The 27,520-nt window shown below is 39.3% G+C and overlaps 2 protein-coding genes across 2 annotated transcripts in view; both read left to right on the top strand.

The window, feature by feature from the left end:
- cacna1fa (calcium channel, voltage-dependent, L type, alpha 1F subunit a) overlaps positions 1-1,000 on the top strand; it is a 29,386-nt gene extending 28,386 nt beyond the window's left edge. The window contains exon 45 of the mRNA XM_085394043.1: positions 218-1,000. Within this exon, the coding sequence (XP_085250169.1) occupies positions 218-424 (207 nt within the window). The 3' untranslated portion in view covers positions 425-1,000. The remainder of the gene's footprint in view (positions 1-217) is intronic.
- Positions 1,001-6,001: 5,001 nt separating this feature from the next.
- sypb (synaptophysin b) lies at positions 6,002-22,755 on the top strand. The gene is made up of 7 exons (XM_085394421.1): positions 6,002-6,059; positions 7,357-7,422; positions 14,863-14,987; positions 15,515-15,713; positions 15,820-16,011; positions 16,106-16,418; positions 20,646-22,755. Exons 1-6 carry the CDS (start codon positions 6,042-6,044, stop codon positions 16,385-16,387), a joined length of 882 nt encoding a protein of 293 aa, XP_085250547.1. The 5' UTR covers positions 6,002-6,041; the 3' UTR covers positions 16,388-16,418; positions 20,646-22,755.
- Positions 22,756-27,520: the final 4,765 nt, after the last annotated feature.

Raw genomic sequence — 27,520 nt, 5'->3', positions numbered from 1 at the left:
AAAACTGTTATCCATCATATTAAAAATCCTTTTAGGAACAGATCTAACCATGAACAGGATGAATGACTAAAGCAACTCTTTGCACTATCGCCTCCCTGAAATGTAATCCTGCTCATTTATTTGAATATTTGCTCAACTCTAGATTGGACGTGAGCAGCTGACAGCACGAACCTGTCTTAAATGATTGCTTCTATACTCTTTCTGTCACCAACCACAGATCTTGATCTCTGAGGGTCTCGGTGTCTATGCAAGGGACCCGAAGTTTGTGAACTTTGCTAAGCGGGAGATTGCTGAAGCTTGCCGCATGAGCCTGGATGAAATGGAGAGCGCAGCTGCTGACTTGATAGTGCGTGGAGCCACTCAGTCGATTTCTCGATTTGAGGAAGAGCTGGCTGATGAAATGAACTGTGTGATTTCTTACTGAGATCAGCTGAACTGTAAGAGAAATGTGTGAGAAACTGAGATGTGAAGTTTGTTTTTTCTTAAAAAAAAAAAAAGGGAGAAGAAAATCTTGTGTGTTTGAATCTCTTTTGAAAACAAAAAGAAACATCCCACATATGAGATTTCTATCATGTTGGGTATGATGTGCTTTTGTTTGTGAATGCCAAAAACACACTTTGATTTTAAGTGTACGTGTCAATTTGTGACAAAAATTTTGATTGCAGCAGAAGAGTCAGCAGGACGCAAGTTCATTTTCTGCATTGTGCTCTCGTTTTGTACCCTACTTGAACTGTGGTCACCTTATACACGTGTGTTCAGCTACAATCAGGGAAACTAGACTCTGAAATAAGAATGTTTTAAATCTACACATGTAGATCAAATACTTTTCTTTACTCTTGATACAACTGAGTAAGACTGTGAGTTTCCAACAGCATTAGCTTCTTTAGAGAAATATTTAAATATAATGAATATCCTCTAAGATGCACAATGCAAACTTGTGGCGGAAATGTCCAAATTATGTTTTGGATTCATTGTGACTGAACGGTTGCGTGGCTATCCACTGTGCACAAATAAAATAAAATGTTTTCTCAAACATTCGTTAATTTTTGTTTTGCAGATGGGATATCGTTCCAAACGTTGCACACGGTCTCAAAGGCTCTTTGTATTTGTTTAAAAGCACATACTGAAAACCCACAACAAAATTAAAGCAGCGAATTATATAATCAGACATTAATGGACCGGCAGATGGGTAACATCTGGGTTTCACTTCCCCTTTTAAAGAAAAGAAACATGCAAAGCTATGAGCCATGGATGCTTGTTATTCGGTGCTATTGTAGTAGCACATCAAGTATCTGTGTAAAATCCATTTTGTGTTAAGTAGAAAGCTTTTACTTTGGTTTGTTTAGGTACAGCTTTACCGTTTTACATTTCCTTTTTCTGTCTGTGCTCTTGATCAGAGCCTGCGCTACTGTTTTATTCAGGTTAGCTGCTAGTATTTGGAAAGGGACGGGAAATAAAAATATATAGATTGGATTACGAAAAAAGCAAAACCCTGAGAGAGTCTATGTCACAGAGAGTCACAGTGTCTATGAAATACACAGAGAGTGAAAGCAAGGAGAAGACAGGAGCTTGGCATGTCATGGGAGGGGTTTTTTTGTATCCAAGGCTTATAGCAATGTAACTACAGGATGCGTTAAGGTTGGTTAAGTATTCCTTTTTTCTTTTTTCTTTTTTTTTTTTCGCCTGTCCCATTTGGTTCTTTAGCCATCAGAATTGTTGTCTGAAGACCAACAAGGATACCCAATGGATTTACTTTGCCAAATGGATCATCGTGGCATTGCCGTATTGGTCCATTTGGTCGATCTTTGTTTTTATTATTTATTATATTTTATTTTCAGATGTTACAGACGGGACAGACATGAGTGAGAGATAGGAAAGGGAGGAAGGAAAGGAAAAACAGAAGGGGAGAGGGACAGTGAGAAAGGGGGGGAGAAAAAAAATAAAAATCTCCTGGATCACCTGTTGAGAGAAGAATAGAAAACAAGCAAAAAAAGACAAAACAAAAAACAAAGCAACATACTTTTTTTTTTTTGTTTGTTTTTTGTTTTTTTGCCTGTCCCTTTTGGCTCTTTTGCCATCAGAATTGTTGTCTAAAGGCAAAGAAAGATGCCCAACGGATTTACTTTACCAAACTGACCATCCCAGCCTTGCCGTAATGGTCCATTTGATTCACCTTTTATTGTTTATTTTATTTTCACTTAATGAATACGGGACAGACTTGACTGGGGGAAAGAAGGGGAGAAAGAAAGAGGGAAAGAGAAACAGCTGAGAAGAGGGACGGGGGAGAAGGGCAAAAGACAAAAACCAACAGAATGGGCAGGAAAAAAAATGCATATATCGATCACCTGGATCACCTGCTGAGAAAGAAAAAAGAAAGCAAGCAGAAGAGAACAAGAGTAATAGAATAAACAACATCACAATGATATATGGGAATATGACAGTAAATACTAAATGTTAAACATTATTGTGCAGCACATAAGATCAACAGAACACAGTGTGCTTTGAGGTAGGAGCCAAAAAGGGTGTAGTTTGTGGGTGTGATCACCCGTGTGTACACCTGTGAGCATGGACGCGCTTGTTTTTTGTTTTTTTAAAAGGTTCCTTCATGTAATAATCTGCTAGAGGGTGTGGGGGGGCCACAGCCAAACAAAGCAACATACTAAACACAACACCATCGCATTAATCTAGCTAAGTGTAAACAGCAGTAAATACTAAATATTCAATGTTGTTGTGCAGCACGCAGGACAGATGTGCTTCGAAGTAGCAGCCAAGAAAGGTGTAATTTGGGTCTACGAGCAGTGAACACCCGTGTGCATACCTGTGTGGATCAGCGCGCTTGTATTCCAAAGGTTTCTCCATGTAACGATGGTTAAGTATTCCTTATTAAAGGCTTTGAATCACAGCGGGAATGATACCTTCATCGTGACGAATTCTCACGGTAAATTTTCCGTTTCAGTTTTAAGGTTTCTGCAATAGGACAATACTTTAAAAGGTTTTACTTGATCCAGCACCCTTTCCAACCTTGCTTTTATTTCCAAAATTTCCAGAAGAGTTGTTAAACAGCACTAACACTGATCATAATTCTCCCATATGACATTCTTTTCACTGGCTCTGTTAAATCCAGAATTGAATTTAAAAATTTTCTCCTCCTACATAAGATCTTGAATCATCAGGATCCATCACATCTTGAAGACCTCGTATTATCTCAATAGAGCTCTTTGATCTCAGACTACATGTGTCATGAAACGGCTGTGTGCAGGCAGGAGAAGGACCCAAACGCAAAATCTCGGAAACAGGACTCAAAAACCAGCTTTATTTGCTGAATGCAAAAACAAGGCAAGTTTATTTATATAACACAATTCAACAGCAAGGTGATTCAAAGTGCTTTACAGAGACATTAAAAAACAGAAACAATTAAAAAGCATGATTTAAAAAGAAAAAGAAAAAAAGGGAACAATAGATAAAATCAGTAGTTAAAATTTTAAGTTTTGAAATGTAAGCTTAAAAGTAAAACAGTGCGGATTTGGTGCTTTATTCAAATACAGCTGAGAATAGGTGAGTCTTCAACCTGGATTTAAATAAACTGAGTGTTTCAGCTGATCTGAGGCTTTCTGGGAGTTTGTTCCAGATATAAGGAGCATAAAAGCTGAATGCAGCTTCTCCGTGTCTGGTTCTGACTCTGGGAACTGATAATAAAAACGGATCCAGATGACCTGAGGGATCTGGAAGGTTCATACTGGGTCAGGAGGTCACTGATGTATTTTGGTCCTAAACCATTCAGAGCTTTATAGACCAGCATCAGAACTTTAAAGTGTAAACAAGACAAAACTATACTGGGAAAATACTAATGATAACATGAAACACAGGGAGAGGAACACAGCCATGGAACTGAGGGAGATGCATAAATACACAGAAAGATAAGGGATGTGGGAACACACGGGGACACAAGAACTCACAATTAAATAAACAGATACACTGAGGGAGACAGAGGGAAAAGAAACAACGGGGGGATCTAATAAACAAAACTTAACAGAACACCCTATGCAACATAGAATTAACCTTTAAAACAAGAAGTGAGCTTAAACAAAAATGGCAAAAAAACACAGGAAAACTCAAAACACTGGGTCAAAGTACCCAGGACCATGACATACAGTAGTACTGGCCCACATACAAAAACTTAAGCTGTCTTTGAATTGAAAAAATATGCTCAGAATGTGTTTCAAGACATGCCTTAACTGTTGTCAGTGTCATCCAATAGATTGTATTGTACATTAAAGATGGATGCAGCCACCATCATATTCACCCCTGGTTTTGGCAGTCTGAATGTTAGCCTTTTGGTAAATGCTATGTTCTGTTTTTGGAGTAAGCAGTGACCATATTCGGATGAGAGTTATGCAAGCTTCATTAGAAAGCTGCATCCATAAATTATATAAGTGCAAAGCACAGACACAGATATCTGCAAGTCAGTGCAAATTAAGAGGAGAATAAAATACAAAAATTCACTGACCAGAATTACAAAGAACGCCTGGTGCAACGGGCCATGTTATTTTGGTGGCCTTTTAAAATGGTACTAACATAAGCCAAGTTTTATCTCTACAGCACTGAGAAGGTGATGATCGTGTGTATTACTGATATAAACAAGAGTGTGGTGCAGGTGGCCAGATGACTGGATTAATGACATCTCCTCTCATTAACACCATACAAAGAAGAAAGCTGTCTAAGGAGGATATGTAGCAGGGATTACTCGTTTCTATGCTTAACATTTTTAATATGAGCATCCACAGTTATAGCATCCACAGTTATAGTATTATACTATATATGTCAGAGAATAAGGCCCTCTTTAATCTACCCCAGGTGTCACATGGTGGGAAGTAAGTACAACTTGGACATGCCAGCAGTACATCACATTTTTTTTAATAAAAAGAAGGGGTTTGAATTTGCATTTGCAGCACTTTCATACACTTCCTCTTCCCATCTAGTCATTCAAACATAAAGATGTGAAAATGGATTTTCCGTGTGCTGTTTACTTCACCGTTTGATGTGAATGTGACCAAAAATATTTTTAAACAAGTGTGAATTATAAGCACCTACAGACTTTTGCTTTTGAGCTTTCTCTTTCTCTATCTGTTCCCTTTAGGGGTCGCAAATCGGATCATTCATCTCCATCTCATCCTGTCTCGAGCCTCTTCTTCTGTCACGCCAACCCTCTACATGTCCTAACGTTTACTTTTTCAGTGTGCATTTTAATGCACAGTTTTAGACAACAGGGAAACGTTTGCTTTTTTTCACAAAAATTGCAGTGACTTTGTGAAGGCACTGTTTGTCTGCTTTTGTGATTAAAGGCTTTTTTGGATGTCATATTGATCTTAATATTTTGCATCTCATTTCGGTTATTTCACAGTTACTTTGCATAACGACGATAGGTCATTATCATTATACAGGAGCAGCAACTACAGTTGCAGCTCCCGATGTTTGGCAATAAAATGCTCAGAGACATTTCTGGTGAAAACAAGGAGCCAAACCCACCTGGCCTCACTAGCACTCTATTTATGATTCCATCCTCATCTTCCAGAACTCTCGGTGAACTTTCCCCAACTTCCCTCGCAGGTTTTGGCTACGGGGACTTCTAAAGGGAAAATATACATTAAAAAACAAGCAAACAGCTGTTTTGATAATGTCAGGTGATCGTGCTGACTGTTAATGACTAGCATCTGTTCACAAACCTTCATTGACCTTTTGATGTTCTCCTCTAAACCACTCCTTCCACTAAAGCGTGAACAGTCTCCATGCGCTCCTCTCTCCATCATCACCCCCGGGGTAGTTTCTGCTCCCTCGGAATAAAAGCAACGACGCGATTGGATAGAGTGCCGGCTCGTCGCTACTCCACATCCTCGTAATTATTTTGACGTCACGACGCTCGTCCAGCTCGTGACGCATTCCAGCTCTTCCTTCTGGGCGTCTTCCTCCCCTGGGCTGTTCCGGATGAGACGCCTCCCTCCCCCCGCCCCTCTGATCCTCTTATCAGCGAGTAAGCGGCCAAGATGGATGTTGTAAACCAGGTAAGGCTTTGATGGGGAAATCATCTATTTCATTATTGTTTCGTGTGGTAACGATTGTTTCATTTATTAATACTCGTTTCATTTTGTCGCCCGTTTTAATGGCGATATTTTATTCTAAATGTAGACATCGAATGCGTTTTGGAGTCCTTGGACTCGAAATGTGAATTTGGGAATTAATCTTTAAAATGCAGTTTTATAGGGACACGAAAGGGTCCAATCCAATGAGAGATTTCTCCACAGCTGATGCTGCAGTGTGTGTTTTAAAGTGGCCCGCTGAGTTTCCAAAAATGAGTAGGATGTCCAGAGATTTCTGCAGCAATGACATTTAGCTACGGAAGGAGACGATGATACCTATTATCTCAGGGGATTCACCTAATTGATTTAGTTTGCCCACGTCTCAATTAGCCCGCTGTTGCCACGATAACAAACGACAACCTGATTAATTTCCAAGGCCCTCGCTGTATTCGTATAACCGCAGTAGGCCAAAGAGGAGCACAGGCTCCTGCATCTCTCTTTCGCTGGTCCCGAACAGCTCATCTCTCAGACTGCTGAATGGTTTGTGTCAAAGCCATCAAGTCTTCCCGGGGAGACGAGCGGATATCAGGCTGTCAGGCTCCTCTGAGCAGGAATTTTGTCAGTACCTGCGTCATCTGCTTAATATGGATGTTTGGCTTTGTGCAGAAACAATGAGGATAAAAGTGGCCCCGCAGCCTGTGAGAAAATCATCACTGCTGCTTATTCCGGTGCGGCCATTTATTGATGCACACGGGGACACACCGCCTTCTTTGCTTTGTCGCATTCACCTGCACGCCAGCCCCTCTTTTGCCTCGATCGTCAATTAAAAAACGGGATTTCCTCATAAATAAGTCAAAGAATTGCTGAGGAGTGTGCAGCACGGGAGCCGAGCGGCAGACCGCTAATCAGCTTTGTGTAATTGTAAAGCTGCAGGAGCAGCTCTGTGCCTCATTCTTACACATACAGATACACCACAGCCTTTGAAGTCTATACTACAAATTACTACACTACATCACCTCATAAGTCCACAAAGATGTGAGCTCTGGCAGGTGACTCACTGTATTCACTGCCAGATTGTTGCCGTAGTATAACAAACACCTGCAGGTGCCAGGAGCAGGCCAGGCTTGTGGGCAATGAGACTGAAGTAATGAGGTTTGTGTTTTTAATCAGCCTCATCGTGCCTGCTCGACTGAGAGGCACAGAGTTCATAAAACTAGAGTAAAGTCCAAAACGTGATGTTTTTAAAATTAAGTGCTTCTTTCTGCTGTTTTTGTCTTGACAGCTGGTGGCCCAAGGGCAGTTCACGATAATCAAACAACCTCTGGGATTTATAAAAGCTCTACAATGGGTAAGTTTTCTGTTGTTACACATTTATTGGTGGCAGTGATCATGATATACAGCACCAACGAGGGAATATTTTAATACAAATTGTAATAAAATCATATTACAAAAGAAGAAATCCTGAAGCTTTTCTATGGTTTTGTGTGATACATAATGCCTGCATGTCCCTTGATGCCATATTTGTGACCTTCTGTCACACAGAGGCCATAAAGCTGCATGGTACATTATGATGGCTATGCATGTCGAGTCTTGGGGAAAAGACTCAGAGGTCAGACGTTTTTTTAATTGTATTTTCTTTTATTATTGTTCCTGAAACATGAACCAAGCCACTTTAATGACTGAAATCACCAAAAGGAGTTCAATTGATACATCTCTGTAAGTTGAACTGTTTTCATGGTCATTTAGGCATTAACTATCTGCATTACTGAGTACCTCTTGCTACTGTTAGCCATAATTCAGTGAATTGTTTGGCAATATACTGATTAGGAGTGGAAGACTGCAACAAAACCAAGGCCTACATGGAGGTCTGACTTTTTTTTAAATGATTTCTCCTAAAACTTATCCTAAGGCCTCTTAATTACTGAATTGCACATGATTAAGTAATGCATTGAGACTCCAAATTGAAACTGTGGAGTCTTATGTTTCTTTATGGTTATGGTAATACTTGCCCCAGCAGCCCTGAGTGGGAGATACCAGCAGGCTGTATTACATCACTCTGTAGTAACACTGTGTCAATTCACTGAGGAATATAATGACAATTTGTTAAATCCATCTCAGAGGATGTGCCCTCATGCTAGTGCAATTTAGTACCCATTTTTTATGTGCAGCCTGTTCCAACCAAGCTACTCATTCATTAATTCATCGATGCAGGGAGAAAACCCGAGGATTGCAAGGATTTGCCTTTATTTGTTTATGCTGGTGGAATATGGGACACCTCACACACTGTGTTGTACTCACAAATAGCCAGACATCTTTTTAGATTTTCTTTGTAGTTCCATCAGGTGCTCAACCCTTCAAGTCAGCTTTTAGGCAGAAAATGTTGCATCATGGCAACAGTTTCCCTCTTAACTGGAAATGTTTTTAGCTCACACAGTCACAGACATTCTCTCGTTATGTGTTGTTTTTCACAGTGTTTGTCCTCCATCATCATCAGCAGCATAGTGAAGAGGCTGCAGGGTGGAGAGTGGTGCAGCTACATTGCATTTTTCGCTTTCTTTCTGTTTTCCTTTGTGTCCACAGCTGGGGGGCATTTCAGTGACGGAAACAGAGGCACTACTTATGGTTATGCTACTAACTGACCGTGGCCGCATCTGGTTTGCTGTCATAATTGTAGCAGACTGCGATCTCGAAAGTGACTAAAATATTCTCTGCAATAATAATCAGATTGACATGTTTGTAATATAATAATAATACAATAATTACTATAGTCATTTAAAAAAGCATGCTTTTCCTTTTGACATATATTAAGGTATCTAGAAGCAATAATTAAACCTTGGGTTGCTGATAGTCATAGCACCTATTCATCATTGCATTTATGAATATCCTGAACTGAAAACTTACTTCACTTGTATATTTGTTTCATTTAGGGTTTGTTTTGTTTTGGTCAATAACTTGACCAATCAGTTAGCAGTGATTGCAGATGCCACTTTTACAGCTGAAATGACCAAGTAATATTATTTATTGCCACAGTTATAATGTAGTAACTGATGGTTTTTAATTATTTTTATTAAGTTGATGTATCTCTGTAGGTCGAGCTGTTTTCATCATCACTTAGGGCAGTAACTACCTGCCTTAAGTAGTAAATCTTGCTACTGTTAGCCACAATTCACTGAATTATGTTGCAATATACTGATTAGAAGTGGAAGATTGCATTGCACACACACACTCACTCTCTCTCTCTCTCTCTCTCTCTCTCTCTCTCTCACACACACACACACACACACACACACACACACACACACACACACACACACACACACACACACACACCACTTTCCATTATCCTTACCACACCAATTCTTGCAACAACAACAAAAAATGCAAAGGAAGAAAATCAATAAATTAATGTTAGGGAACATTTAATGATTAAAAATATCACAACAGCACATCTAAAAATAGGACTTAGCTCACAAATGACCCAAAGGTTATGTAGCTCTAATGTTTCAATTCCTCCTACATAATGAAATGTCAGAATGCATTTTTGGGAGGGTGCAGGGCGTGCCCCTCCTTGGATGGGTGCAGTAATCCCTGGCCTGTCCTCTGCTCCTCAGCCTGAGAGCACAGCTAAAACAACCCAGATGAGAACGCGTGTGCCAGAGCAGTGCTGAAAGAGTTCCACATTGTAATGGGCTCTGCAGATATGCTCGAGAATAGTCAGAGCCGTGAGTGTGCTGCATGACTCTGAAGTCCTTCCCTGGAGCTGTGTGAGTGTGCCAGCACCTCATCACTGCCTCCCTGGGTCAGTGCGAGCCAACCACCAATCAGTAGCCCGCTCAGGAGGCCAAGGCCCATGAATAATCTGTCAGTGGGCCTGCGTGCCTCAGCGTCAGGGCTAGAGGAGGAGCTCCTGGATCTACTCCTCTTTGTGGATTAATATGGGCATGCCTAACCAGTAACACCGTGTTTTTTAGGAGAGGGGATAGAGGATCCACCCATGAGAAGTATTTTTCCAGATTCTAGTGGAGGTTTTGCTGGAAACAGAAATCAGGAAGATGTATATTTGTATAGCCGAACGAAACATTTTTTTGTGCTTTTATAGAGCACAGTTCATGCATCAATGAAATAGCAGCAGTTTACCAGCTGTGTACATATCAGTATTCCCATTTTTGAACTGGAGAGATGAGAGTAGTTAGAAATGGACAGTCCTGTATATGGGTTGAGGATTTGTGGTCATGCAGAAGCAAGTGAGCACTATTCTTGTTGCATGAGTGACATTAAAACAGCATACTGTATGTGTGACTAATGTGGATTTGCCCACCTCACCCCATCCTCTCTCTCTCCCTGTCTCTGGGGAATAGTGCTGACACAGCCTAGATTTGATGGATGTTAGAAGACATTGAGTTCCAGAATACAGCTGATGTAGAGCTGAACCCCAGGAACTGTTCTCAGCTGCTACATGAAGCCACTGCGATGTTGAATTTAATCTGTATTCAGATTTCTGCTCTGACTCATTCTCAGTAGGCTTATAAAGGCTGTGAGAACATGAAGTAACAGCCTTTTTCACTTTGGCATGGTCTCTAATGTGTAATAAAGGCTGTTGATTTTGTTGTAGCTCGGGGCGGGGGGGGGGGGGGGGGGGGGGTTGCTGTGCAGACACTCTTGGTGGTTATTACTCCAGGGCCTCTGGTGGAGGCTTAGACAGCTTGTGTTTATTTTGCTTTTGGTGTGTATTTTTTCTACACATATATGGGTCAGTTTATAGATTGCATACTAAATGACAAGTTTTGACACGTTAAAGATGCCTTTGCTTTCGTTAGAACTAGGATAGTCCCAAAACTACAACATCTACATGCTCTGTTATTTACAATTGCTACTTCTATCCATGTCTGGATCAATAATTTCGGAGATGGAGGCAAACTAAGTCAGACAGGGAGTGTGAGAACAGCAGATCATTTGTGTCTGAGTGTGAAGAATTGTATATCTTCTGCTGACAACCATTCAGCATACCAGGAGGGGTAGAAACCAGCCTCTGCCTCCTCGCTGTGTGATGCTGCCAGCAGTGTTACCATGGCACCTAGCACTCAGTGTGCCACCATCTCTTTACTCAGTCTGGCTGTCCCGCTCCTTCCTCTCCACAACGCCTCCCTCTACTCATTTATCACCATAAAAGTGCAGTGCTTAATTGTCCAAAGGCGCCTTCCATTTAGATTCTATTTGCTGACCACAGATTTTTATCCAAGCTCTAAAATGATCACAGGAATGTTTCCACAAAAAGTTTACAGTCCTGGGAGACAAGAAACTGACTATCCCCTGACTTTTCCGTCAGTGCTGGTACTTTGCTTTATATATATTGATGGGAATGCAATCTGCATTATTTCTAATGGCCAGCAGGGGACGACTCCTGTCATTGTGGAAAGAAGACCAGTTATATGGAAGGGTTTAATGTGTGTCCATAAGGCATAAACAGCAGCTCCAGTTCAATAACTGGAATTAACCGAGCTGAGGCAGACAAGTACAGGCCCAGGTATCTCAAAGCAGCCACATCCCTAACTTTAAACTTTAATAAAATCATAATAGACTAACCATGTGACATAGGCTGGACAGTGAAGGATCACGTGAAAAAGGCCATAGTCATAGGCCTAGAGACAGTGATGATCTGGCAACCACAGAATGTAAGAGAATAATGTGTAATCCCCAACCAGTTGCTGAGTGGTTTGGTTAACATCAATGTCTGTGAAATCGATTACTAAAGCCCAGCCACACAGGCCTATAGACCAGTCAGTGACACCCCTGTTAAAAATGTGTATTCCTCCACCTGTGTATGTATATCTATGTAAGCATCACTACATACACAGGAGAACGTAAGGCATCAACTAACACTTAATAAGAGGTTGATGGTAATTTATGCAGTTCCTTTGGTTGCTTGCAGATTACAGTGGTCGCCTGGGTTTGCATGGAGTTAACCAACTTGTCTGCAAACACTCACCAGCTACTCTTCAAGCAGTAGTGAAACTGTTAGAAGGGCAACATAAACCAGAAATGGATAACATTTGGCTTCAAACTAAGGTAGACTTTTTGAAGGGTCAGCAGGCTGGCTGCGGTAATGAGGCACAACCTTTGCACACTACACGCAACAGTGGCAATCTGCTAAGGATCAAGTAACTGGTGGAGCACCATTAAACCTCTTTATAACTTATTTCAGCTAGCAACTGCTAGCAATTTGTGGGAACCACTCGCCAACCAGTTGGAGAATATGTATTTTTCACTCCCAACTGTTAGCTGTCTCATAGGCGATTTTCTGGCCTTACCTTCACCTGTGTGTGTAACGATGCTTTGATCATCAAGATCTGTTATCAGATCAAAATTCATAAGTTGTTCGCCATCATGTGAGAAACATATAGCATATAGCACTACAACAGGGGTTTCAAACATTAGGCCCATAACCCAGCAATTCACTTTTGATCAGCGTACTCTCAAATCCAGTCCGTGCAAAACCAGTGATGATCTGATAACAGGCATGCCAAAATTTACATAAAAACTGTCCGACAGCACGTCTGCACTGGCTGTTTTGAAAGATCTTGGTGATCAAAGCAACATTAGCAACAGGCGAATTTAAGGCATAAACTAACACATAACACTTTATGCTGACTGTATGGAAGCAGAGCATTTAAAAAGTGGTATTACCCATTGCTGATACTTCAAAAAGTATTTTTCAGGATCCACCTGGAAACATCTCATTGTGCTATCAATATCAAGCTGTTACCTAAATAAATATTAGTCTCTGCTCTGTTGCCAAGAAAGAAATAAAAAGCACCTAAGACTCTTATCATGAGTACTGTATGAGCACCTTCCTGACTTTAATAATCTGCTATGCTTTGTTGTTTTTAAGGACTCTGTAAAAAACAAACAAACTATGAATTCTTGCATATGTTAATATACTGTATTAATATTTAGCTACATCATCATGTTGCACCACATCAAAATCGGGCTCGTTACATATTTTATGTTTAAAGGTGTGTTTTCATTTGATCTGTAAGAACAACACACAGCTGAGGCACCAAATAGTCTCCATACTGAGCTCACTCAAGAAATTTTAACCTCTAATTGTTTTGAAAATAATGAACAGTTAATAGTAACAGCATGGGTGGTACACATTTATAGCATAACACTGCAGGCTGTGTTAAGGATTGTGCTTACACTGCAGTTACTGCCCAGGTTGTAGATATTGATTAATTGCACAGTTACTTCAGCATTTGATTCTGTTATGCTGTTGGTTTGGAGTTTAAACAAATATAACACCCCTATTTATTATTGATATAAATGGTGATTTGCTCAGTGTTAAGGATTAATTGCTTGCCCATGAAGAACATAACACGGATGGACAGATTTTCTCACTTTTAGGGTGCATTTAGATCTCTCAAACATTCTGGGTTAGATCTGGTCAATTTCCAAAGCTCCAACTGGATTTTTGCACCAGAGCTACACTGCAGATGGCAAATGGTTTTTTTTTCTTTGCTTTAAATTTAATAGAGAGAGAGAAAGAGAGATGACTGTGTTGCTTACGAGTGCTCTTGTCTCTCCTTTCACACATAATGCCGCCTCTTTCACATCTACAGTCATTTGCATCGATTATTAAAACCTGTTAATAAGCCTTTGGGCTTTGGCAGAGGACACTTTAAACTTAAACACAGCCCTAAAGGAACAGGGAAGAACAAAATTAAAACAATAGGGCTCAATTTAGTCACTCACTCTGTGCAAATCCAACAAACGAGCCTCCGTACTCACATTAGCTGAAAGATTACTGTAATTAGTTTAGTGTGTTTATGCCTTCTGCACGTAGGTCATACTATGAGGCTAGAGGAAGTGACGTGAGCTGGTGTGTGTGCATATGCACTCACGTGTGGGGGTGTGCCAGTGTGTGTATGTATGCATGTGTTGTGACTGACTGTACAGTAGCTGGAAGCTGAGTATTTGGTAACAGATGGTGGAGCACCTCCGTCAGATTAATAGCTGGATATTCTATCCAATCGGATCTGGTCTGCAGAGTAGGGAGGGTGTGGTAAAAATAGTCCGACTTGTCTAATCTGCTGTTTGTGTGTGTGTGAAGAGCGAGAGGCTGCAAGTTTATCTCCACTCATATTTGTCTGTGCTGTTTATGTGACTGCAGGTAAGAGGTGAAAAATAAGACTGAGCTAAGTGCACCTACAGTAATAATGAGGCACCCTGTAAACGAATGCACAATCACACATGCACACACATAAACAACAGTACAAAACCAATTTAAATGTACCGTGGGCAACAGGTGCAGTCAGTGCTCTGTAACCTGCTGATAATGCTGTATTTATTTGCACTCTGTGGGAATTTATTAGCACCTCGCTCTGATTGGTTGATCTTGATAAGTCTGCTTGAAACTGCAAAGGTTGGGAAGCATAGTCATGGTTGTCTAGAATGTGTCAATGATCACATGGATGGGGTTTTAAATTCAGTACATATTTTATTAAGGCATGCATGTATTTATTTTTATTCATTCATTGTAATCATGCAAACAAGTAAACAAATAAACAACAAGAAAACTCCTAACACAAAAAATTCTGCTCCTCATATGTAACATAAAGAAGTCCACATTCTCAAAGAAACAAACATGGTTGTCCAACTTTATCCTCTAATATGTATTTTATACTTTGTGGGGAAGCCAGAATTCAAACAATGTTTGTTCCTTTTTAGTGTAACTCTTACCTTCTGGATACAAATCAAGTAATTTGGCGTATTCCTGCTCCTTCTCCCACAGATCTTTGCAATCTTCGCTTTCTCGACATGTGGAAGTTACTCTGGCATGTTCAAGATGAGTGTGGAGTGCAGCAACCGCTCGGAAAGTGATCTAGGCGTAGAAGTAGAGTTTGAATATCCATTCAGGTATGGATTATATCATCACATAACTGAACTTTTAACATTTAATTGAACTTACAGTTTGACAGCCTTCTACATTAGATTAAGTTTAACAGCATTCATAAATAAATAAATATGTCCTTTTGGGGGGGCAATTTTTGTCACGAAAGACTTATTTTTATTTTAGATATGCTTGTTGTTCTGTAGCAAAGAAGCTCAGAGAAGTTTACTATTTTAGAAGCTCTAGCTAACTGAACAAATTCTGCTTGTTGCAGTAATAAACTGTACATAAAGAAAAGTATGCAGTTTCTGCTTTTGAAAAATAAACCTAATGTGGAAGTCCCTTAAATCTGCCTTCTGTGTAATGGCCAGCAGGAGAAGACTCCTCTGGTTGCATAAAAGTCTCTGAGAATTCAATTCACCCAGTTTTGAATAAATTAAAATTCAGCTACAGCATGTTTCAGATTTACAACTTTAGAATCATCTGCTGTATTTTTGCAGCTCTTACACCTTCTCATCTGTGTCTATCCCTTTTTTTGTGTTCCTGCCCCCAGGCTCCATCAGGTTTACTTTGATGCACCCACTTGTAAGGGAGGAGACAAGGAGCGTCTGTTCCTGGTCGGGGACTACTCCTCTTCAGCCGAGTTCTTCGTCACCATTGGTGTCTTTTCCTTCCTCTACTCTATGGCAGCGCTCGCTGTATACTGTTTCATCTTAGAGAAGTACCGTGAAAACAATAAAGGGGCCCAGATTGTGAGTTTGTTACCTTGAAGCACATAAAAAGTACATCTTGTCTTAAATGTAATACTTCTCAATTAATGATAGGAAAAAACAATAACCTTGTGTTGCTGATTTCCAGGATTTTGTTGTGACGGCGGTATTTGCCTTCATGTGGCTGGTATCTTCTTGTGCTTGGGCTAAAGGCCTCTCAGATGTGAAAACAGCCACTGATCCAGAGCGGGTCATCACTCTCATCCAAGCCTGTGAAGAACGAGAAAATAAGTGCCGTGAGATCCATGACCCCAAGGTCTCCGGCCTCAACACCTCTGTGGTAGGCTTAAAATGCTTCTGTTAGCGACACAATGTAAAGAGATGATACTAGAATAACGATAAGAACAAACGTTTGTCTCTTTTTTCCTCCACAGGCTTTTGGTTTCATCAACCTTATCCTGTGGATTGGAAACCTCTGGTTTGTCTTCAAAGAGACCGGTTGGAAGGCCGCTTTTGCTGGTACGTATGTCCCATCACAGGAGAAGCAGCCCGCCCCAGATTCCTATGCCCAGGAAGGCTACGGACAGCAGGACCCCTATGCCGGCTCCCAGGGAGGTTACCAGCCCGATTACGGCCAGCAGGGAGGCTACAATGAGGATGGAGGTTATAACCAGGGCTATGACCAGCAGCCTACCTCTTACTCTAATCAGATGTGAGCCTGTCCTGAAACACTACAGCTGCAGAATGGTGAGTGCAAATATGAGTAGAAAATCTGATGACATAGAATGACATAGATATCCATTATTCAATGTGATATTATATTTTAAGCACAAATAAAGGGTTGAATGCACAAATGCTTTCTATGGTCCACTTTTTGAGTCTTTTTTCACATTGCCTCTTGGCTAAAATGACAAGTACTATGAAAATGACATGGAGAAGTTTCCTGGAGCGCATTAGATTTCATCAGTAATGTTAAGATTTTCTGAAATCCAGCATGCAACTGCTTCAGAGAGCGACCTTAAACTTGTATTTTCTCTAATGGTTACAAAACAAACGTTATGAGAGAATGATCCAACACTTCCTTCATCTATGACCTCAGAAAAACACACATCCTGGTATATTTATGGTTTTCAAGTCTTACAACACAATGTTTATTTTGTAAATGACTGTCATAGTTTGAGTAAAACAGAAAGTAAATCAGGGTGTGCTTTAGGGTGTGGGCTTACTGTGAGTGCCCAATGTACTCAGTCTCTCTGGGAGGGGGGGGGGGGGGGGGGGGGGGGGTGCAAGATGGTGCTGCTTGAGGCAAGATTTCAAAACAAGAATCTACAAATCTATGGGTGGCATCACAGTGAATAAATCCATAAATCCATCTTTTATAGATCACACTTATTTTTTGGAAAACATAAAAGTGCTTAAAATAAAAAGTTATGCTGGCTTATTAATAACTAAAGTAAAATAAAACAATTTAATTAAATTCAGTTTTATTTACGCAGCACCAAATCACAACAACAGACCCTACAATAATGAGCAAATTCATGGGCGACAGTTGGAAGAAAAAACTCCCTTTTAACAGGAAGAAACCTCTGGCAGAACCAGGCTCAGGGAGGGGCGGCCATCTGCCACTACCGGGTGGGCCAAGAGAAGTAAGACAGGACAAAAGACATGCTGTGGAGGAGAGACAGAGATTAATAACACATATGATTCAATGCAGAAAGGTGTATAAACATGTAGAGAGTGAGAAAAATGACTAAGGAAGAAATACTCCATGCATCATGGGAGTCCCCCAGCAGGCTACACCTATTGCAGCATAACTAAGGGAGGATTCAGGATCACCTGATCCAGCCCTAACTATATGCTTTAGCTCAAAGGAAAGTTTTAAGCCTAATCTTAAAAATAGAGACAGTGTCCATCTCCCGAATCCAAACTGAAAGCTGGTTCCACAGAGGAGGGGCCTGAAAGTTGAAGGCTCTGTCTCCCATTTTACTTTTAAATACTCTAGAAACAACAAGTAAGTCTGTAGTCAGTTTATATGTATCTGTTTACAATGTATCCACTTGTAATAGCCTAATAACCTGAGAAAGGTGAAGTTTGAAGATGTCCTCTTTTTTGTATTTTCGTCATCTGCTCGATATCTTATGCAGCAGGTGATAAAAAGAAAAGTTTGAACTTTCATTGTTAATTAAATAGTTAGTTAGCTACAGCACAAACAGAAGTATTCTTACCCTCTCAACTCCATTTTGAAAGGAGAAAACAAAAACATCCACAACTAATGTTCTCACAGGCTTCAAAGAGATCAGGCCTATTGTGACTCCAAGGTAAAATCTGGAGGATGAAGGTCAAGGCTTTATAATTAAGAGTATGCCAGATTCAGTCGGTATCTTTCGACATTTACTGAAACAGCATTATTGTTAATGTTCAGTAGTGAAGGTTGCAGGAGAAAGATCTAGTCATTCGATAAGGACCAATTGTGTACAAACATCTGACTTGCAAAGGAGCTTTTGAGCCAGCTACAGTACATACATTTACCAGCTCTCTTTGGCCTTTGAGTTCCACTACCCTCCAGAGGTCTTATAACTATGGTGAGAGAGCTTTTTGCTCCAAGGCTGTAGACTACACTGACAGCTAAAACTGCACTTAGTATTAAAAGATGTGAAATGTCTGCCACACAGAGCACTTAGAAACGTGGTTTAGAGTACTCAGAAGCCATTGCCTTGTATTCTTGGATTTAAAACCTGCACTTTGGCTCATCTTCTTCAATGATTTGTTTTCCCTGTTTGGTCAAAAATGTTTTAAAGTCCCAAAAATATACTCATCAATGTACTCAAACAATCGCAAAATAATTTGCTTAAATTTGAGCAGCAAGTTCAGCAGGTAAACAAGAATGTCACTTTTGCTATTGACCAATCAAATTTCAGCAAATAGAGAAAGTTACTCCACAGTTAAAAAGGATGTAACCTCAATATATTTTAGACAGATTTTCTGGCTCTTTGATTTGCAAACCGAATGCTATACTTAGATCAAAAGAGCAAAGTATTGTTTCATATCAATCATACTATATTTTTCATTAAGTCAATATCCATCCATTCATTTTCTTAACTACTTCATAACATTAGAGGTAGAGTCCACAGGACATGTCACCAGTTTAGCACAGAAAGTGAATTTCCTTTAACCACACATTCATTTTCTTAACTACCTTTCACCTATCTATGCATTCCTCGTGTATGTTAAGACGCCAGAGTACCCAGAGGGAACCCACAAAAGCACAGGAAGAACACAGGACACTACTCTGCCAGCTGATTTCTTTTATCCATCCATTCGCATCCACTTATCCTTTTCAGGGCCACGGGGGGTGCTGGAGCCTATCCCAGCTGTCATAGGGCGAGAGGCGGGGTACACCCTGGACAGGTCGCCAGGCTAACACATAGAGACACAGACGAACATTCACTCTCACATACATGTATTCATTCCCATAGGCAATTTAGATTAATCAATTAACCTATCCCCACTAACTGCATGTCTTTGGACTGTTAGTGGGGGATAGGTTAATTGATTAAACATGGGGGAATACATGCAACCTCCACACAGAAATGATGGAATTGAACTCAGGACCTTCTTGCTGTGCGGCAACAGTGCTAACCACCGTGCCACCGTTCTGCCCTAATTTATTTGAATTAATTATAATTCAGCTGAAAAAAATTAATTAAATAACAGATACATGTGAAGTAAAAAGAAAAAAGTGCCACAACCTTGCAGAGGATGGATTTAGACTTTTACAGAGAGGCAAAGGTAAAGGAAAGTGGAGGCGTAAAAACAACAGCTACTGCATTCACACACATATGAACTTGAGTGGCTTCCCACTCTTAATCCATATGGTTTACTATGATGGTGGCCCACGCTGTGTAGCTATAACAGCTTCAATTCTTCTGGGAAAGCTTTCCACGAGGTTTAGGAGTGTGTTTATGGGAAGTTTTGATCATTTTTCTAGAAATACATTTGTGATGTCAGACACTACGTCGAATGAGAAGGCCTGGCTCGCATTCTCTGCTCTAATTCATCCCAAAGGTGTTTTATGAGGCCGAGATTAGGACTCTGTGCAGGCCAGTCAAGTTCTTTCACACCAAACCCGATCATCCATGTCTTTATGGACCTTGCTTTGTGCACTTGTGCAGTCAGACAAGTAGCATTCTCCTGGCAACCACCAAACCCAGACGCGTCCATTTGATTACCCCACAGAGAAGCGTGAGAAGTCACCGCAGACAACACGTCTCCACTGCTCTAGATTCTAGTGGCAGCATTTTTTACATGGCTACATCCGATGTTTTGCATTGCACTCGGTGATGTAAGGCTTGGATGCAGCTGCTCAGCCAGGGAAACTGATTCCATGAAGCTCTCTATACACTGTTCTGATGGTTACATGAAGTTTGGAGGTCTGTAGCTCTGCAGAAAGTTAGCGACCTCTTCACAATATGCGCCTCAGCAGCCATTGAGCCCACTTTGTGATTTTATGTGGCCTACCACTTTGTGCCTGAGTTACTGTTACTGTTGTTCCAAATTGTTTTTTTTTGTTATAATCCCACTAACAATATATACCAGATGCTCTTCTTGACACAACCCCAAAGGGATTTGTGTCTCCTCCTGGAATTGAACTGGAAGGCTGCCACACAGCATCACTACAAAATAGAAAGATGCACAGTGAGTTCATAAAGACGATCTTGGTTTATTTATTCATAGAAGCAAAAAAACATGATTTCAATTTGAGTAATTGCCCAGCTCCTTATCCTATAGTGAAATATACATCACATCATACTGTCATTTCTTGGTGTTACTGTGAATAAATAGTATCATTGTAAGCGTTTAAAAAGCCATGATTTGTTGAGTTAGTTGTATGTATGTGTAATTTATCCAATGATGTGTTTGCTGTTTATTTAACATTTTCTTTCCCTCTCGTCTTTGCTTGTCTCCTTTGCCCAGGTTGACCTTGTGATTTTGGAGTGTGGCTCTCCACCGACCACCACTTTCATTTCCACACTCCTCTGTTTGTCTGTTTGTGTATCTGTGAGTTGACAGGCAGAGGGAGGGAGGCCTGGAGGGGAGACACCAGTGGGGCTGGGGGAGGAGATCATCACTGTGGGTCGGGGTGGGAAGGAAAAAAAAGAGGGAAAATGGATCTTTGCTGTAACATGATGTTTATTCTCGTGATGTATTTACTGTAGAAGACAACAGAGGATTGTCTGTTTGGTTATACGAGAAAAACTTGAATACAAATACCAAAACATTCGTTGATGAACATTTATGAGAAATCTTGTAATGGAAAAGACATTTACGGAAAAAGAAAAAAAAAACACATTGTAGTAACATTTAACTTGGGAGAATGTATTTGTCTGTGCTGTGTAAATATCAACATACTGATATATATGATTATATGTACACAGTTGAATAATTGTGCACTCCATATTAGTTGTTATACAACAAATGTTGAGCACAGAGTTATTCAATTGCATTTACTTTGGTTCTGTTTAGGAGCTCACATAGTTTAGCCTTTGCCCTTAAGTTTCCATGAACTATTAATACCAACATCATCTTCTTATTTTCTCATCTCAGAATCTGGGCATTTTTTTATGTTCGCATTATGACTTTTTTTCTAATGTATTTGATCAGCATTATAGGCAAGATTTAAGAATTAGGGTTGATGTGATGGTAAATATTGAAAGCAAATACACACATATATATGAAATGAGCTAAGAAAGTGAGACGTAGTGAGATGTGAACAGCAGTGGTAACAGTGAGTTGCTTCAACTTTATGTCCATTAAAATATATTTTTCCCATCAAATGTCACCGTCAAGAGAGGATGAATTCTTGTGACGCTCTGAATATTTTAAATCCTGACATCTAAAATAAAAAGTGCATAGGGAGAAGAAAATGGCAATTGTGGCAGTGAGCAGCTGCCTTAGCAACGTGTGTGTGTTTATTCGTTGGTTTTATGTAAGGGCATCAAACTCATTTTGTCAATGAACCACATCCTGTTTTCAGTCGCCTTTTATGTGGTCCTGAAAGTTGTAAGACAGAGTTATATAGTTTTTTAAATGGTGTTTCTATCACACTGTAATCAGTGGCATACATACATTAACATTAACTGTAGAGAAATGAGAATAAAGTGTATAAAATTTTAAAGACCTCGCTCATGCCATGGAATAACCACGTAATATTATGAAGCATTTTAAACAATATGTCAATAATCCGTCTGCATCTTCAGTCGTTCTTAAGCTCTTCTCTTTCTGGTGGCGAACCAGTTTACTGCATGCATCCTACTTCCTATATCTCAAAGCATCCTTAAACATATTCCAGAGGCTGAGGCTCACGGCTGCAGGAAAGCATTAGGCTACACAGTAAATGTCGTGGTACGTTCAATCCATCGTAGAGGTTACTGCACACGACACAAACTGAACAGCAGCTCTGCTATATTCTACTCAAAGCACAAAGTAAGTGTTGCAATAATTATTTATTTCCAGATATCAACACACTTTTTGATTGCCAGTCCTCCGACTGGACATTCTAGATCGTCTTTGCCGAATGGTAGGAGATGCGTCTCGATTGGTAGTTTTGCTTCCACCAGCTTTGTCACAATAAATTGTTCATCTTCAGTATACTGGTCCATTGTACAGCCTCGTATTCATCCAGATGTTTTTTTGTTTTGTTTTTTGAAAAAAAGTGAACACAAATACATAGATAAATATATAAATTCAGGGTTCTTTGATTCAGGCAGTGTAGAAGCACCTTGCTTTATCTCCTCCTCTAGTCTCCCACCTCGGTTGTTTCCCTCTTTCTTTCTCTTTCACTGTAGCTCTTATAAATATGCTGAAATGAAATATACTCTGTTGTTAGTGGTGAATGATGTCTTGTGATACTCTCTAAGCCTTTGGATAGTGCTGTGTTTATTGTGTATGATGTATTCCTATTAGTATTTATGATAATGATAAGTCAGAGAAAAAACAAAATAACCGAGACGCTCCAGAATTCTGCTGTATTCTTATTATATGGGATCCATGTGAAACGAAATGAAATAAAATTGAAATTATTCTGTTGAAGGTTAAAAGGTGTTTTTCTGTTCATATGTGGTTTGTGTGCTTTCAAATTGTTAATATAATTTACATGAGAACATAAAAAGTGACATGCCACTGAAAATGTTCTGAAGTTTCAAGATGGACAAACAGAGAAAGCTTGATCTATTTTAACGCCTGTACAGTTTCATATGGCTTCTAAAATGCTAATCATGCTCAGGTAGATGGCTCTATAGATGGCATATGTTTCTTGAAATAGGCCTACATTAAGCACAGTCATACTAACCTGGAAACTTGCACAAATTAGAAAGGCTGAAGTCTGAATACCAGGAGTATAATACAAAATGCAGTGTACAAATGACAGAAGTGAAAACTGATCTTTAAGTTCATTTTTTTTATTATTTCCTTTTATTGTTTGGCGATGATGTAAGTGTAAACTACAGGTAATCTTTTGAATTTTGTACAAAACACAGCATTTTTTTAACTACATGATAAAAGCATAAAGGAATACAATTACACGTTAAAACTCAAAGTAACACTCCCCTTGTTTACGGTAACCTCTGCACACACAGAGATAAAAGCATCTTGCATTGGCGCACAGATCTTATCAGCTTGCCTGTGGTCATAACAAAAAAAAATGTTAAACTTCTTCCTTTCCGTTTAAAATGACTCATGCCTTATGCAGTCTTCAAAGATATCATTAGCTTGTGAAATATTTTAGGGTGTTGAAAGTATAGAGGCTATACAGTGTTTGTGAGTGCTGGAAAGCATATTTTTATATTCCAGCTGAAATGTACAGAAGATAAACTTTCTGTGAGAAAGCTAGCAAGCATTTTAAGCATTTGAGGGCTTTTTATGTCATGGTTACCTTTGAAAATTAAAGCTAATTTAGGTATACTTTTCAAAATATTCAGGATGACAGAAAAAGTGAGCAGTGCTGGAATTCAACAGACAAAAACTTTTCTTTACCTTTAAGAGCTAACGTTGTTTGCAACTTTTCAGATAAGTAAAAGAAATGCCCAAAATAGCATTTTCATCCCTTTTGCCCCCATATCATAATTTGAGACAACATCCTACATTAATACTGAAAGTAAACAGTTCGACACTTCTTTTCTTTATCTGGTGTATTCATAAAGAAAGAAGGGGACGTATAATCATCTAGGTAATGTCCAAAGAGTTCGATTTGGGGTGGGAGTATGATCGACCCACAGTGACACCCCTCAACAAATGACTTAAATTCCCACTGCCCACTGGATAAGAACATGGACAGGTATTGTAGTGGTGGAAGTAACTTGGAGTGGAGTGTTTTACTGAAGTGTTTAATTTTACTCTATTTTGTTGCTTTTTAATAGTGCAACATACTCTGAATGCAAATATTGTACTTTATGCCACACACTATATATTTTGATAATGTTGCACAGTAATAAAAATCATCTCCAGGTGCAACTTAAATACTTCCTTTTTGTTGCTCCTTTATTTCCTAATGGATCACTACTTTCCACTTTCCACTAACCACAAAACAAGTTTTCCCATTTCTCATAATACCATCTGCATCATATGGAAGCCCGTTTCCGCCACTAAATAAAAACAAAACAGCTAGTATCCATAACTCGAAATTTCGAGAAATATAACTCAAAATTCCGAGTTACTTTTCTCAAAATTTCGAGTTAGCTCTGCCAATCAAAAATATACGTGAATGAGGTCGCTTTCTTGTTACCCGGAAGCATATGGCGCAGAGGAACGCGCATTCAAAAACGGATCCCAACAAATTGGCGCTTGCTAGATTTCTACAAGGCGTTCAACTCCTTAGAGCATGAGTTTATTTTTACTGCTTTAAATAAATTTGGGTTTGGTCAGTCCTTCTGTAATGCCGTTCGGACACTGTATTCCAATAGTAACAGCTCCATAAAGCTTGCCACTGGTACTTCCCCAAGATTCTCTCTAAAGCGTGGAGTGAGGCAGGGTTGCCCCCTATCCGTATATTTATTCCTTCTTTCTGTGCAACTCCTTAATTCGCACATTGAACTCAGTTCTTTAAAAGGCCTGGTCATTGCTAACAGAGAAATACTCATAAGTCAGCTGCCAGACGATACAGCTCTCTTCCTCAGAGACGCCTCGCAAGTTTCAGTGGCCATTAACAATATACAGCCATTCTCTAAAGCCTCCGGACTTTCACTCAACCTGCATAAATGTGAACTTTTACCAGTTAAAAGTTGTTTAGCAACTTCAATTCATGGAATACCTGTAAGAAGCTCTGTAAAATACCTTGGAATTCAAATAATAAAAAATGAGCAATCCAGATGCTCCACAAACTTCATTCCTATTATAGATAAATCCCAAAAAATCTTTAATCATTGGCTACAGCGAGACCTGTCATTGAAGGGTAGAGTTCTGCTATCGAAGGCTGAAGGTATCTCCCGTCTAACCTATGCTGCCCAGTCACTACATGTTGATAATACAACCTGTAAGTCAATTAACAAATTATTATATAATTTTTTATGGAAAAATAAAACTCACTACTTGCGTAAATCAGTAGCTTTAAATTCATATGATAAAGGAGGTAAAAATTTTATTGATTTCGGTGCTCTTAACAACACCTTTAAAATAAACTGGATTAAAAAGTATTTAAAAAATCCCACTTCTATCTGGAACTTTATCTCACATCATGTGTTCTCTAATTTAGGCGGCCTTAACTTCCTACTGCTCTGCAATTACAGTATTCCAAAAATACCACTGAAACTTTCTCACTTTCATCAACAAATTCTTTTGGCATGGGCCCTGATTTACAAACACAATTTCTCTCCACAAAACTGTTTTATTTGGAATAACTGCAATATTATTTATAAAAATAAAACTCTTTTTTAAAATAACTGGTTTAATAATGGAATAATCTTGGTTAGTATAGAGAAGATGGACTCTTTTATAATTACTCTGAGTTCCTCAGGAGATACAATGTACCGATAACGCCTAAAGAATTCTCAATAGTGTTCGATGCCATCCCATCTGGTCTGTCCATGTTACACAGATGCTCCCACAGTGCTCCACTACAGGTCACTCCCCCGGATGTGTTACATTCTTCTCTTGGCAATGTTTGCTTTTCCTCTCATAAGTCTATAAATACCAAAATAAGATCTCTCTTTCAGGATGCAATGGTCTCTGTTCCATCAGCCATATTTTATTGGGCCAATTTTGTAACAGATATTGAATGGAAAAAAGTTTGGACTTTAAAGGTTTTTCTTGACAAACAAAATTAAAGAGATTTCCTTTAAGTTGATTCATAGGTTTTACCCTACCAAACAATATTTGTCCAAATTTATGGCTGAAATAAATGTAAATTGTACTTTCTGTCAAGAGCAACCTGAAACAGTTTCTCATCTGTTTTGGTCATGTAAATTTACGTGTAAATTCTGGAAGGATTTCCACAAGTTTATTGCTGACTTTGTTCTCCCTAATCTTCGACTATACTATAAGGATGTTATCTTTGGCTATTATAATTTTAAAGACAAGGACAATGATGCTTTCTTCTTTATAAATTTGGTTTTATTTTTGGCAAAATTTCATATACACAAAAGCAAAGTCCTCGGCAGAAAGCCTGAACTTCTTGTATTAAAAATGGAACTTGCACAATATATAAGGACAATCTCCTCATCAAAAATCACTAAGGCTCTCAAGACTGTTAACATCTATAACCGATTGAAACTGCTAACTTGATTTTGGCTCTTGCAAACTTTTGTTTATTTATGTTCCCCTTAATTTATTTTATTTTTTGTACTCACTTTTGTCTCACTGTCCTTGTCACTCTTTCTGTTCTTCATTGTACTACCACAATGTCATCTTTTATGTGATCCCTGTTTTACTTGACTGTATGTCTAAAATGTGATAAAGTTTAAAAAAAAAAGAAAAAAAAAAGGCTGCAAACCCAAAAAACAAACAAACAAATTGGCGCTTGCTGATAGTAACACCATGTGATTCAGCTAATAACACAGGGATTTCATCATTTGTGAAGCAAGGCTGAAAACACTCAGCAATGTGTGCATCCACGACTGGATGTAATACCGGTTGCTTAGCTGTAGCATTTGTAGCTGAGGGCTTCAGCTTCCGGGTAACGAGGAAATGACGTCATTCACGTAGATTACTGATTGGCAGCGCTAACTCGAAATTTCGAGTTACTTTTCTCAAAATTTTGAGTTAATAAATAGAAATTTCGAGTTAATATGTTGAAATTTCGAGAAAGTAACTCGGAATTTTGAGAAAATAACTCGAAATTTTGAGTTATGGATCCTTTTTTTTTTAGTGGCGGAAACGGGCTTCCACAGCATCAAGACTCCACACACGGCTGAAAATGTTTTGCACACCCGTTTTCTACATTGGGTTTATTTCTGATCAAATACCCTGCACTCCTCATGCCTCGTGCTCATCGTTGCTCCAAAAACCTGGAAACGCCCCTGTTCACGTGCAAGCTGGCATGTCGCACTTTTTTTTCTTTTTTTGCTCTGCGTGTGCTCAAAGTCACAAATTATGCATATGTCAGCGAATATGATGCAAGGAAAACAATGAAAAGAAAAAAGTTGGACTGAAGCTCTAGTCTTTTGTTTAGCTTCCTGTCAGCCTTCTTGTTTTCACTTATTAAGGGAGACGGGGAAAGTATGTAATAAAGCAAAATAAGTAAACTTGTAACTTGCATGGTTTCTTTGCTCTCTAGCAACCCATTCTCTTCGTCCTACATATAGTTTTTAGGGATTTTAGGGATCTGTGCAAATATTAATAAAGCACAAGCACCAGCACAA

The sequence above is a fragment of the Rhamphochromis longiceps genome, linkage group LG20, assembly GCF_057381845.1.
Source record: "Rhamphochromis longiceps isolate RC_006_pf linkage group LG20, R_longiceps_female_GT1.1, whole genome shotgun sequence".
NCBI lineage: Eukaryota > Metazoa > Chordata > Actinopteri > Cichliformes > Cichlidae > Rhamphochromis > Rhamphochromis longiceps.
The sequence above is the reverse complement of the archived record's forward strand: the minus strand, read 5'-3'. Positions and strand labels throughout refer to the sequence as shown.

Excerpts from the sequence above, each read along its gene's own strand:
- sypb (XM_085394421.1), top strand. Across the intron at positions 15,714-15,819 it reads ACAATAAAGGGGCCCAGATT|GATTTTGTTGTGACGGCGGT; the intron begins GTGAGTTTGTTA and ends GCTGATTTCCAG. Across the intron at positions 16,012-16,105 it reads CCGGCCTCAACACCTCTGTG|GCTTTTGGTTTCATCAACCT; the intron begins GTAGGCTTAAAA and ends TTTCCTCCACAG.